Below are 14,474 nucleotides of genomic sequence, written 5' to 3' on the forward strand. Positions count from 1 at the left end.
ACCACGGGTGGTGGCCGAGCGACTGTGGGTCCCCACAAGTGCCGCTGCATGCTCCTCGAGGTCCTTGAGCAGCTGTAACTGAGCAGGGCCTCCTCTGGTGTGCCGCTGCTCTGTTCAGTTGTTCGATATCTTCCTCTGCAAATGTGACAAGAGCATGGCACGAACTAAGGTACTGTCATGGAAAGACAACAGGTTCCAGCGTTATATGCTCATACGGTTTGTATCCACAATTGATGCATGGTTATAACATCTACGTTCGGATAAAATATTTCATAAGATCGTGTTTAGGATCTAATGCTTGACACAAAACATCTCGACTACAATCTCCATGAGGGCCCCCAGAGGGGGTGGGGAGGTAATGAGGAATGTTCGGAAATGACAGGAGCCAATGTCCAAAAGTGTCCCAGGGCAGACAGTGAGCCAGGACAGCTCTCCCCCAGTCCAGGCTGGCTCACTGTGTAAATGACAGCAGCCGGAGACACTGACACAGTCTGTGTAAAGGTCACCAGACCCCTCATTGCTCAGTCGTGTCCCACCCACCAACGTAATCCAAAAGGAGACGATGCCAAATTTAGACTTAAAGACTTAAGGGCTCAGGTTCCAAGCCCTGCCCAGATCTTAGCAGGGATTATATGCAAGAATAATCAGCTTAATTTCAATCCGGGAGATTTACATATATTTTACACTGTAATGATTCACATAATATTTAATACTTACTCTTGCCGAAGCAACCAGGCTGTTCTAGCGCTTGCAGCACTGGTCTGACCCCCTTGCCTCATTGGACACCGCCGAGACCACGTCGCCGATCTCGCTCCACAGTTTGCGGCAGGCCCAGGGTGGAGGTTTCCCACACCCACCCCGGGTTAGGTGGCCCCACCGGCTATGGACCTCACTTACTAAGGCCTGATTAACCTCATCAGAGAAAGCTTTGCCCTCCTCCTCCCCTCCACCTCCTGCCCACTGTCAGACTCGTGCCCTGACAATATTAATAACAAATTGCTTTTAACTTTTCTCTCTCTCTCTCCCTCTCTCTATCTATCTACTCTCCAATGCCTTTCTCTCTCTTCCCCCTCGCTCTACTCTCCAATGCCTTTCTCTCTCTTCCCCCTCTCTACTCTCCAATGCCTTTCTCTCTCTCTCTCTCTCTCTCCCCTTATCTTCTGCACATGCCTGGATGACCCGATCTCCCAAATCGTGGGAAAACTTCTTTGCAAAAAAAACACATGCACAAAAAGGCCATTGCTAGGCAAGCCTTGCCTTCTACATCGCTGAGGCCCATTTCACATCGCTGAGCTATCACTGGGCTATCACCCCACTCCCCAAAAAAGCCAAAAGTAACAATCCAAAAAATGGGCGATCTTCCAGCAATCCCGAGAGCTGAAACATCACCCATTTTTTGGGCCCTAGCGATCTAAGTGGAAAGTCCAGCCCATGAGATCATACAGAATATCAAAAAGCTTCATCTATTCCACTGAAAGAAAACATATGACATTTGTGTAGTCATTTCTCCATACATAGTACAAATGAACTTACAAAGTCCTTATCAAGCTTTTCCAATTCCTGCTTGTAGCTCTTCATTCGGGTGCTGAACAGACCACGGCTCTGGAGTGGTATCTCCCGTACCTCAAGGTCCATTTGTTCAAGCTGTTGGCAAAATTAAAATAAGAAAAATTAAAAGAAGAAAAATATGAAGTTGTTATGTGGCCATTTTTAAGAAACAAAAACTCTTGGTGTTGCAATTTTATTTTCAGGTGCAACAATAACAGTTTATTAATAATAACCAGCTCACCTTTATGGTGCATCTGTACAAAAAGAAAAAAAGGCCACAATTGTTGTTTAATAGAATTACTGTGCAGTCAACTAGTTTTAACTCAAAATTGAAAGTATCTTCTAACTCTAATTTTTTAAGCACCGAATCCTAACTATTATTTACATTCAACTTATTTGTTAATTCAACTTTTTTGCTCAAAGAACAACTTCAAAATATTAGTGCTATGTACACATTAATATAAAAATGTTACACATATCGATATGAATAAGTCTCAGAGTATGATAATTTATGTCAAATAACTTGAGCTTTTCACTTCTATAAATCACATGTTCACACATACCAAGAACTAATCGCTCGGCAAAATCAGATTACTGTACTAATATTGACTGCACCTAAATTGTTTAATCTCTACATTTTGAAAGAAATGTTGCACACATATGATTCTCCTTACATTGCACAAATGAACTACCTACCTACCATCTTGCTCTGTAGCTAATAAAAAAGGACAAAGCTTTAGAAAGATTTGGTTCTCTCTCTACTGATGTTTTCCTAGGACAAGTTGAAGGAACATTTTAGGGAGATAAACTAATTGGCAAAAGTCACCATGAATTTGTAAAAGGAAAGTCATGCCACACCAATGCAACAGAAACAATAATCAAGGATGTAAATAGGGGCAACTTAGATTTTACTAAATCTTTTGGCAAAATGTCATATCGAAAACTAGTTCAGAAAATTAACAGGCATATAATATTGGCAGGTGTGTGCGGAGATGGATCAAATTGTAACTGGGCAATATAAACCATCTTCTGTATAAGTGACAGTATTCTAAATAATTTGGAAGAGGATGTCAGTGGCTTCACCTCAAAGTTTGCAGATGACTCCAAAATAACAGGATGGTTAATATTGTGGAAGATGAGCACTAGCAACAGAGGGACTTGGACTGACAATTGGCAGATGCAGTTTAATGCAGTTGAGTGTGAAGTCAGGTACTTGGATATTAAATGAGTAGAGGCATTTTGGGAAAATACTAATCAAGACAAACCAGGAAACAAATCTGAGGACCACTTGGTAGGTAAATCCTTCAGAACATCAACCCAATGTCTGGTTGCTATTAAGAAAGGGTTGTTAGGTTTTAGAAAAGAGAATTAGAAGTTTACAGCTTATCCTGTCTGCGCTGGCTCTTTGCTAAATCCAAAACGGATCCCACTGCATGCCCTCTCTCATCAGCCTCTATCATAGAATCAAATAAATTTACAGCACAGAAGGAGGCCAATTCGGCCCATTGTGTCCGCGCCAGCTGACAAAGAGCTCTCTAATCTAATCCCACTTTCCAGCTCTTGGGGCTCAATTTTCCCCAAGCCCGTTTTCTGACATATTGCCAGTTACGCCAGTTTTTCTAGGCCAGAAATATTTTGTCAAAGTTTCCCCGATGTATAATTCGAATTTGGCAGTGTGACCAGTTGCCTCAGGGGGTGGAGCCTGCTGTCTGTGCCAAAAAACAATGCCGCGCCTTTTGCGCATGCGCGGGAAAAAAGTTACGTTTTTGACGTCGTTCCAATGGACGCACATGCTCAGTACAGCTCGGATTTGGCAATCGGCCATTTTTAAAGAGCCAGTTGTGTATATTACAAGTGCTGTGTGAGAGCATTGTAAAAATCGCAGCTGCAGCAATACAAGTTGCAATGCAGTGCAAGGACCAAAAATTTCTTACAGGAAGAAGTGGAGGCACTAGTTACTGTGATTGAGAACAGATGGCAGGAGCTGGACACCAGCAGAGGTCACATAAAATTTCCACCAAAAGAAATTAAGAAACGCTGGAACCAAGTTGCAGAAGATTACTGTGCAATGGTGACCACCATGAGATCTGGAGGCCAGTGTAAAAAGTAATGGCAGGACCTTGGTCAAGTAGTTAGTGTAAGTAATATTTTCATTTATTCAATGCAATTGTAAATGTGACCAGCTGTCTATGTCCCACCCAGCAGAAAGACACCCTCTCTAAAAAGTTGCATTTTCATCTTTGCAGAGGAAAGTAGCACACAAAAAAAGGGAATTAGCTCCAACAGGAGTAGGCCCGGCAAATCTGCACTCATTGACACCCTTGGAAGAGAGGGTCACTGCTTTGATGGGTCCTGCCTGGAGAAAAACAATCAGTACTGCACAAGCTAGGCCCACACTCGAGGGAGGGGGCAAATCTGCAAATTCATCGTGGTCCTTCAAATCAACCTACTGCCTGGCCTGCAATGTGTGAGCCTACTCATGCCACCCATCCTGCCCCCTCCTCTGCTGCTAACCATTTGACTGTTATGTTATATTTTGCAGAACTTGAGGCCAACCCCGACGATGCAGAAGATGATTCAGACACGGACGAGCCTGAAGAGGAGGACATCTTCCAATCCATCCATGGGGGTGAAGGGGAGGGGCTGGAGCTAGATGAAGCTCCCACTGTTATACTGACTTTGGAGGAGGTGCCGCTAATTGAGGTGACAGCCCCTTCCATGACTAGTGGTTTGAGTGTTGGTGGGACATTCCATGGTTTCACACCTTCCGAGGTTACGGGTCCCAGTGGTGAGGTGCAGCGAGGCACACTCAGGGCCCCACCTTCCGAGGTTGCGGGTCCCAGTGTTGGGGTGCGAGCCACACCCATGGGGTGGAGGGGTGGGAGAGCTCGACCGCGCTCTCTTGAGGTGCAGGATCTAACAGATGTGATTCAGATGATGTCAGAGTGTGGAGAGCATTGACCTTACGCAATCACTCCTGGACACCATCAGTGGGGTGAGTGATGAGGTAGCAGGACTGTCGGGAGAAGTAACAACACTCTCGAGAAATCGGAACGATATCTGGGACCATCAGTGAGGGAATAGTGGCCATGAGGAAGGGAATGTCAGAGGTAGTGCAAACCACGTCACTGGCCTGGAGGGAGGGATGTTGCAGGTCGTTGAGACACTGTCAGGGTGCATGAGGGACGGCATATTGGAGTTAGCTGCTGCAATATGGGAACACGCCCAGACTCCGCATCCATTGACAATCAACTGCCACTCCCACTCCAATCCCCACACCAGCCTCTGAAGAGCCCAAAGCTAGGCCCTCCAACTTGCTGCCTGACACTGATGCTCCCCACCCTCAAGAGATGTGCAGTACCCAAGATGTTAGAAAGAATAAGCTTAGTATCAAGCTCAGAAACACTGCGCCACCGCCTACGGGCAGGGATGGTGGTGTGTCCAAGACCAAGCACAGCGGGCAGTCTTAGAATAAGGGAAATGAGAGATAGGTGCAGCCTTTCTTTGCTGCTGCTGCTGTTGTTATTATTGTTACTGTTATAACTGTTCTCAAATTAAAAGTTTTTTGTAAGTTATGTAAATTTACATTTAGAAGACGTGATCTTAAAGTAAAGTTTGATACAAGAATAATTTTATTAAAGTTAAGTTATTGTAAACTTTTGAATAAAATATATTTTACATTAAAACTGAACCATGTTCCATTAACACAACACAACATTACGGAACAGCTCCAAACAGTAAACATGTCCATGTGGAGTAATTGTCACTGACTTAAATTTAACCTTTGAAAGAAGCTCACAACAGCAGGAAAGCAGGCGGCACAGGTTCGCAGTTGTATCTCTCCAGGTCTGTATGGATGGACCACACTCAAAAGTCTTGATCTCTCTCTCTCTCTCTCTCTCTCCTCCCCCCCATCCCCCGCTCCCCCCCACGAACTCCCTCGAGTCTCAAGACTTCTCTCTCTCCCTCCCTGGGCTCCAAACCTTCCGATCAGCATATCTCTCTCTCTCTCTCTCTCTCTCTCTCTTCTCTCCTCTCCGGCCCCCACCCCCCCCCCCCCCCCGGCCTTTACTAACTGTCTGTGACTTCTCTCTCTCCCTCCCCCTCCCCAGGCTCCAAGCCTTCTGATCGGCACCTCGCTCTCTCTCTTCCTCTTCTCCCCCCCCCCGCCCCATGGCTTGTTGTGTAGCCGAACCCCGAGCTGGTATGTCCGGGTGCGAGGTTGATTCTGCCGGCCAAACCTACAACCCTCCAAGCCTTCTTCAAGACGTTCGCTGGTGGCGTGTGAGTGAGTTAAAAAAAAAAAGAGAAAACTTCTGAAATCCAATAAAATTACATTTCTACGTTGACAGGTTTAAAAAAAAGTTGAACTTTATTATTGATTTTGACAGTGTTCTTCACTCCCCCCAAAATCTTCGATTTAAAAACAATGGGGTCTTTCAGTGCAGATTTGTGAATATGTGCTGGTTTCTTAACTCACCAGAAGGTTTTTCGGGAGTGGCCAGATACGCCAACCTAAGAAAAAAATGTTGGGCCAAACTGTGAACAATTGAAAAAAGTGGCGCGGACATAAGGGAACTGGCCTGGAAAGATCGTAACTAAGTCAGTTACGCCGCCGCAGATCACAGGAGGAAAGTTTGAAAAAGATAAATACGCCAGAAAAAACGGCACGCACCAAAAAACGGCACAAATGACCGGGGAAAATTAAGCCCTTAGTCCGTAGCCTTGTAGGTTACGGCACTTCAAGTGCACATCCAAGTATTTTTAAAATGTGGTGAGGGTTTCTTCCTCTACCACCCTTTCAAACAGTGCGTTCCATACCCCCACCACCCTCTCGGTGAAAACAATTCCCCTCAAATCCCCTCTAAACCTCCTACCAATTACTTGAAATCTATGCCTCTGGTTGTTGACCCCTCTGCTAAGGAAAATAGGTCCTTCCTATCCACTCTATCTAGGCCCCTCATAATTTTATACACCTCAATAAGGTACCTCAATAAGGTCTCCCCTCAGCCTCCTCTGTTCCGAAGAAAGCAAACCGAGTCTATCCAATCTTTCCTCATAGCTAAAATTCTCCAGTCCAGGCAACATCCCTTGTAAATCTCCTCTGTCCCCTCTCTAGTGCAATCACATCTTTTCTGAAAGGTCTTTCTTTCTCTGCTTCAAATATTTATCACATTTTCCTTTCAATTATACAATGGTCTCTGCCTTAACTGCTCACTGTGGCAAAGCATTCCACTGCCCCAACAACCTGCTGCATGAATCTCTAACTAACGTCTATCCTCAGTCTCTATGAAATCATTTTAAATTTATGATCCCTTCTCACTGACTTCCCAACCAGAAGAAATGGGAGTGAAGTTTCACTTTTATCACCAGATGGAAAACAACTGGTAGCAGATTGGCTGAAGTTAATGGAAATAAAAATCCAGCTCAGTGTGAAATGGCTGATCCTCTTAAAAAAAAAACCTTGTCCCCCCCGGCACTAAAAGTGAAAATTCACCCCTTAGTCATCATCGAAACCCTGCATAATTTTAAAACCTCCATTCAGTCTCCTGTTAGCTTTCTCTGATCCAGTGGAAGTAGTTATAGTATTTCAAGTGTCTCCTCATAACTAGATTTTCCTAATCCTCACATCATCTTGATAAACCTATGTTGCCGATTACTTTAATGTCCTTTCTACAATGGGGCATCCAAAACTGAACACAGTATTATATCTGTGCCCCAATGAATGTTTTGTACGAACTTATTACTGCTGTACTCTATTCCTGAATTTATAAAACCTAAAATGTTGCTTGCCTTTTTAAAAAAAAAATAAAATGGCTTGATGTACCTACACTCGCACGGTGTAATTTAAGTGCTTGAACCCCTTATTGCCTCTCTTAATCCACACCCTTCAGCATCCTTCCACTGAATGTATAATCACCATTCCTTGTTTTAAATGCCAACATTCATTCATTCACATTTAATGACATCTTCCACGTCTTCCCATCCCACTAATCTGTCTATAACTTCCTCAAAGTTTTTTTTTACAGCACTCCACACAGTTTTCCAAACACCTCAAGATGGTGCTCCCTACACCAAAGTCAAAATCATCTATATATACACAGAGAACAAAAGTGAACCCAGCAATGACTATTGGGGTTCACTACTTCAAACCTTTCTCCAATATCCTAACTCTTTGTTTTCCTGTCCATCAATTAATATTGCTCCATAATACATTACCTCTTCTATCATACACCTGAATTTTCCTAACAAGCCTCAACAAATATCTCCTGAAAATCCATCTACACCTGGCACTATCTGGAGCATTAGTCAGGCTGCAGACAATGCATTCGGAACCCTCATTACATCAAGGATATAGTAGAGCTAGCAAAGGTGCAGACAAGAGTTACTAATATGACACAGGGACCTGAGAATAAAGAATGAGGATAAACATATAACTGGGACTCTTCTTGATGAGAAGACCAAGGGAGGATATGATGGAGGTATTCAAATAAAAACGGCTTGGTGATGTAGAGGATCAGTCAGGAATATTTGATTTGGTACAGGACAGTAGAGCAACGGGATACAAGAAAATGCTAAAAAGGTAGGATCAGGAAGGGCAAGAAAGCATGAATTCACTGAGAAGTTCGTCTGTTTTTAAAGAACACTTTACCAAAGGAGGTTATAAGGGCAAGCTTATAAAGGTCAAATTGGGCACCTATCTTGAAAAGAAATGCATTAGTAACAACTGCTATGACTACAGGAAGGAAGACTAGATAGAGCTATGATTTTCTCCAGCTGTGATATTTTCCATGTTTCTATACTGTATACCTCACTTATCTCTTGCTACCAATTCCGTCCATTAGTTCTGTGGGGTGAATTTAGCAACAATGGACAAAGATCTAAAGCCTGAAATCCTTGCATATGGAATAAATGCAAATTTGATTTTGCCAGTTTGCCATTCTTTCTCAGATCTTTCCTAGTGTTCAGTGAAGTCCATGCACTTCATCAATGATAAAACCACACTGCTGATCTGTAGGCTCGAGAGGAAAGGTCAGCCCATCCATATCTGTATCCAAAATGGAGCACCCAGCCTAAATACCACCAGCAGGAGTGGGTTATGCTTCCTGCAGGCAGCACCCAATAGTTGGAGGAACCACACAAAAATTCCTCCCAAGGGCAATGATTGTGTATTTGACAGCACTGGCTTGCTTTGGCAGTGACTACATATATTTTTTTTTAATGAATGGCTGTGTGACTGGAAGCACAGTAGCTGTAACAGTAATGTTTAGTCACGGATGTACAGAAATGTTGTACAATATAAATGGCTAGTCAAAGTACGTGACCTCTGATATACAATGATTAGTTATATGTCATTGTGGCAACGAAACAAGCACATTAGGGCAATTACTTTGAATAGTTAGTTCAGGTGGATTTTAAAAACAGGGGAAGGAGTACAAAAAGGTGGTTATTAAATATAGTTTCCATATTATTCCTAGCTATAATCATCATCATAGGCAGTCCCTCGGAATCGAGGAAGACTTGCTTCCACTCCAAAAATGAGTTTTTCGGTGACTGAACAGTCTAATACGAGAATTACAGTCTCTGTCACAGGTGGGTTAGACAGTCGTTGAGGGAAAGGGTGGGTGGGACAGGTTTGCCGCACGCTCTTTCCGCTGCCTGTGCTTGGTTTCTGCATGCTCTCGGCGATGAGACTCGAGGTGCTCAGCGCCCCCCACTTAAGGCGATCTTTGGCCAGGGACTCCCAGGTGTCAGTGGGGATGTTGCATTTTATCAAGGAGGCTTTGAGGGTGTCCCTGAAACGTTTCCTCTGCCCACCTTGGGCTCATTTGCCGTGAAGCAGTTCCGAGTAGAACACTTGCTTTGGGAGTCTTGTGTCAGGCATGCGAACAATGTGGCCCGCCCAGCAGAGCTGGTCGAGTGTGGTCAGTGCTTCAATGCTGAGGATGTTGGCCTGGTCAAGGACGCTAGCGTTGGTGCATCTGTCCTCCCAGGATCTTACGGAGATATCGTTGGTGGTATTTCTCCAGCGATTTGAGGTGTCTACTGTATATGGTCCATGTCTCTGAGCCATACAGGTGGACAGGTATCATTACAGACCATGAAGCTTGGTGGCAGATTTGAGGGCCTGATCTTCGAACACTCTTTTCCTCAGGCAGCCGAAGGCTGCACTGGCGCACTGGAGGCGGTGTTGAATCTCGAAGTCAATGTCTGCCCTTGTTGATAAAAGGCTCCCGAGTTATGGGAAGTGGTCCATTTTGTCCAGGGCCACACCATGGATCTTGATGACTGGGGGGACAATGCTGTGCGGCGTGGACAGGTTGGTGTCTTATAGATGTTTAGCGTAAGGCCCATGCTTTCGTACGCCTCAGTGAAGATGTTGACGATGACTTGGAGTTCAGCCTCTGAATGTGCACAGACGCAAGCGCCGTCCACATACTGTAGCTTGATGACAAAGGTTGGGGTGGTCTTGGATCTGGTCTGGAGATGACGAAGGTGGAACAGGTTCCCACTGGTTCTGTAGTTTAGTTCCACTCCAGCGGGGAGCTTGTTGAGTGTGAGGTGGAGCAAGACAACAAGGAAGATTGAGAAGAGGGTTGACGCTAGTCCGGATGTGGATTGGGTCTGTAATGGATCCGTTGGTCAGGATCACAGCTTGCATGTCGTCATGGAGCAGGTGGAGGATGGTGACGAACTTTTGGGGGCAGCTGAAATGGAGGAAGACGCTCCATAGTCCCTCGCGGTTGACAATGTCAAAGGCTTTTGTAAGGTCAAAGGCGGCCATGTACAAGGGTTGGTGCTGTTCCCTGCATTTTTATTGCAGCTGTCGCACTGTAAAAATCATGTCCATTGTACCCCGTACGGGACGAAATTCACACTGTGAATCCGGGATGGGCTCCTCAGCCACAGGGGAGAAGATGGTTGAGGAGGATTCTAGCGACGACTTTCCCAATGGCTGATAACAGGGAGATTCATCTGTAGTTGCCACAGTCGGACATGCCCTTTTTTAAAGATGGTCCCGATTACTGCATCTCTGAGATCTCTTGGCATGTTCTCCTCCTTCCAGATGAAAGAGATGAGGTCATACATTCGTGCCAATAGTGCCTCTCCGCCATACTTTAGTGCCTGAGCGGGGATTCCATCCGCTCCCGTAGCCTTGTTGTTCTTAAGCTGACAGATGGCTTTTTCTACCTCGTGCCGGGCTGGAATTTTGCTGAGATGGTGGCGGGTAGCATGCTGCGGGATGGAGTCGAGGACACTCGAGTCAAAGGCAGAGTCTCGTTTGAGGAGATCTTCGAAGTGCTCCTTCCAGCAGGTCCTGATTGCCTCGATGTCCTTGATGAGTGTCTCCCCGTTGTTGGCCAACAGTGGGGTGGGGCCTTGGGTATTTGGGCCATAGGTGGCCTTGACTGCGCTGAAGAATCCTCGCACATCATGGCTATCGGCCAGCTGCTGAATCTCCTGTGCTTTCTCCACCCACTATCTGTTCTTTAGGTTGCAGGTTTTTTGTTGAACCTCAGCCTTAAGCCATCTTTTGTAATGCTGCCTTGCTGCTCCAAAGTTGGGTTGTTGTATTAGGCTCAGAAAAGTCCTGCGCTTGCGATCTATTAGCTCTTGGATCTCCTGGTCATTCTCATCAAACCAGTCCTGGTGTATCCTGGTTGCGTGACCGAGCGTCTCTTCGCAGGCACTGGTTATGGAGGCCTGGAGGGCAGACCAAGCATTGTGGGCATTCTGCGTCTCGGGGTCATCAAGGCATGCCAGGTTAGCAGTGAGGCGTTGACTGAATAGGCCTCTCTTAGCTGGGTCTTTGAGTGCCCCGGCATTGACTTTTTTGAGGCACTGCTTCTGCTGCCGTCGCTACAATACTCCTCCATGGAACGTTTTATATCTTCAACACCATTGTACACAGTGGGATGGTAAGCCAAGTTGGAATCCTTCTTGCAGATGCCCAATTCCTAACTGTGACAGAGTGACAAATCACATGAACATCTTTTGTTAAAAAGGAGAAAATATGCTGAAGACACACTTTTAGCTCATATCACCTTCACCATTCGGCTGATGAAATGGAAAAAACAGAAACTTAAAAACTATCTCGAGACACATCTAGGAGTAAATGCTTATCAGAATTCCCTTTTCATAAAGAAGAGAGCACCATCAGGCTTATATTTTGTAAATACAAGTGAACGCTACTAATATCATAGTCAGGTCCCAGTGACATTTTATCAAATCACTGTACATCAGAAATGTGTCAAGAATCTGCTATTCTCCCATCGACATATGTGCTTACAGAAACTACTAGCAACATAAATTCTGACAAAATCCATTCAACAGTTTTCAGAGAACTTACTATAAGGAGGCAACTTCTTTGCATTAAAATTACTCTCAGCACCCCCTCCTCCCACCCCTACAGACACACACATATATCAAACCTGGAACACATTGTATCAAAACTTCATGTGGGATAGAATTCCAGTTACTTCAAAACAACAACAGCATTGAAAGCAACTACTTTGCACCTAGGAGGAAAGTGCTTAAAAAGGAGCTGATGTAATGAACGGTCTCTAATTTTTGTCTCTTTACCTTTATCTGATTAATGAACACAAATAAACAGTAGAGGAGTCTTGGGATGGCACAATTTGTGTTGTGTGAATTTACTAACAGTAGGTTTACATCCCCACAGTGGAACTAGCTGATAATATTTTTAAATTTAGAAAGCACACCTTAATCAATCCCCACTAGCAGTTACTTGCAATCCTCCTGGATGTGCTCGGCTTGATCTTGGTCTGTTCCTCAACTGTCTGCTCATATATCATTCCCCTACTCTGTCCCCCTCATTCTGTTCGTTTTGTTTCTCAATCTTGGCCTCAGTTCTCATCACTTTAAAGGGCTCCTGTGACTAGCAGCTAGCATGAATAGCAACATAAACCCCAAAGTTGCAACGCAATTTCATGCACCACAGTACTATTATATTGCCTAAAATAAAAACAGAAAATGCTGGAAATACTCAGCAGGTCAGGCAGCATCTGTGGAGAGAGAAACAGAGTTAACATTTCAGGTTGACGACCTTTCATCAGGTCATCAACCCGAAACGTTAACTCTGTTTCTCTCTCCACAGATCTGGCCTGATCAGCTGACTATTTCCAGCATTTTCTGTTTATTTTCAGATTTTTAGCACAAGCAGTATTTTGCTTTTGTTTTTTTTTACTATTTTATTGCCACTGATCTTGTCTCCAAGTTATTCAGAAGTGGTTTTAAATAAGCTAAATGTTGGAATAGAGGTGAATTAAGTGAAATAACAACATAAGAAACAGGATCAGGAGTAGGACATTTGGCCCCTTGAGCCTGCTCCGCCATTCAATAAGATCATGGCTGATGATCTACCACAACTCCAGTTCCCGCCCAATCCCCATATCACGATTAAAGTGAATCACTCTTGGCACAAAACATAATTTGCTTCCAATGCTACTCAGGCATTTATTTGCCATAATTTTGTGTTTCTACCTGTGTGCCATGTTTGCATTAACACAAAGTGAGTTCCTTTCTTCCATATGCTACTTTTAGTGCAGCAGTTAATGAATTTGCATAAGTTGTTAATCTTTTTATTTAAAATTGTTTGAAAATGATGTAACAATGGCATTCAAATAGCACAAACAGGAACTTATGAATGTATTAACCTCTTTACTAAACATAGTGCACCGAGGAAATGAAGCAAAGCAATTAACCATATGATTCTTGTGTTCAGCACCAAAAATGGCACAACAAAATTCAACCAGCTTACATCCATCTGGAACAGAACAATCTGGCTTTTATGTTTGGATCAGCATTAAAGATGAACTGCTATGGTAAGTGATTAAAATTCTCTAATTTCAGTCATTTATAATGTTTCTGTATCTATTTTAATAAAATGATCTGGCATCTTTCACTCTCTAGATTCAAATTCAAGTAACAATTCTTGATATGAAACTAACATGCATAAAATGTACAATACTTCAGAATACCAAATAATACAATTCTTACCAGTTCCCGAGCTTCTTCCATCTGCTTTTCCACATTTGCAACCATACATTTCTTGTCATCTGGAGAATAAACAAATGAACAAACATTCCACATCATATTAAACAGAAAATAATAATTTTCCAACAGGATTAATACAAGTGTTAGAAACTTGATGCCTAAAAATGTATATAGTTACGCGTTTAAAACTGTGATGGGAAAAAGCCATGTTTAAATGGGTGTGTTCGAATTGCAGACGGAAAGTCTCTTCGGATCAGAGAAATGCTTAGAAATGCTAATGTCTTGATTTCCTACTGAGGATATAGTTCTTTGTATTATATACAATCTTCCTGTTGCTAAGCGGTTGTCTGTTGTTTTTAAGTTAAGACTTTGTTTATGTATTTTATGTATAATGCTACGGTAGGATTTGAAGTTAGCATGGCAAAACTGCAGACGAAGATAAAGGAAGGAAGTTCGTAGGATTTAGCGTAAACACAGGCAGTTTGCTAAGGAGTGAGAAAGCTCTGCTTTGGGCCACATAGTTCAAAGGGTAGAGGACGAAGTCTTTGCATTGATTATACCCAAGAGAATAGGGACAAAGAGAGATTAAAGGAATTCCACAGAAAAATATCTTTGGAAAGGTTTAAACAAAAATTCATGTGGCCAAAATCGTAAGACATCTTTAGGGCAGGTTCTTGAAACAAGAACCAAGACGAAGAACACGAAATTGTATTGGATAGCAAGTTTTTAGAGGAACCGCTATAGGTCAAAAGGTCTCGTCAATATTACGGTTCAGGCCCAGCCCTAAAAGTGACCTCCCGGAAGCTTGCACTCACAGATGGGAGAGAGAGAGAGAGAGAGAGAGAGAGAGTGAGATAGCAAGAGAGAGAGAAGGAAGCTCACAGATGGGAGAGAGCAAGCTTGTTCTC

At 43.6% G+C, this 14,474-nt stretch overlaps 1 protein-coding gene across 7 annotated transcripts in view; it reads right to left on the bottom strand.

The window, feature by feature from the left end:
- Positions 1-14,474, bottom strand: part of vti1a (vesicle transport through interaction with t-SNAREs 1A) — a 441,138-nt gene that overhangs the window by 371,719 nt on the left and 54,945 nt on the right. For all 7 annotated transcript variants that reach the window (XM_070874984.1, XM_070874982.1, XM_070874987.1 and 4 more), the window contains exons 2-3: positions 13,570-13,628; positions 1,534-1,644 (exon numbers count right to left, since the gene is read on the bottom strand). In XM_070874984.1, coding sequence (XP_070731085.1) covers positions 1,534-1,644; positions 13,570-13,628 — 170 coding nt within the window. The remainder of the gene's footprint in view (positions 1-1,533; positions 1,645-13,569; positions 13,629-14,474) is intronic.

The sequence above is a fragment of the Pristiophorus japonicus genome, chromosome 3 (genome assembly GCF_044704955.1).
Source record: "Pristiophorus japonicus isolate sPriJap1 chromosome 3, sPriJap1.hap1, whole genome shotgun sequence".
NCBI classification, from domain to species: Eukaryota; Metazoa; Chordata; class Chondrichthyes; family Pristiophoridae; genus Pristiophorus; species Pristiophorus japonicus.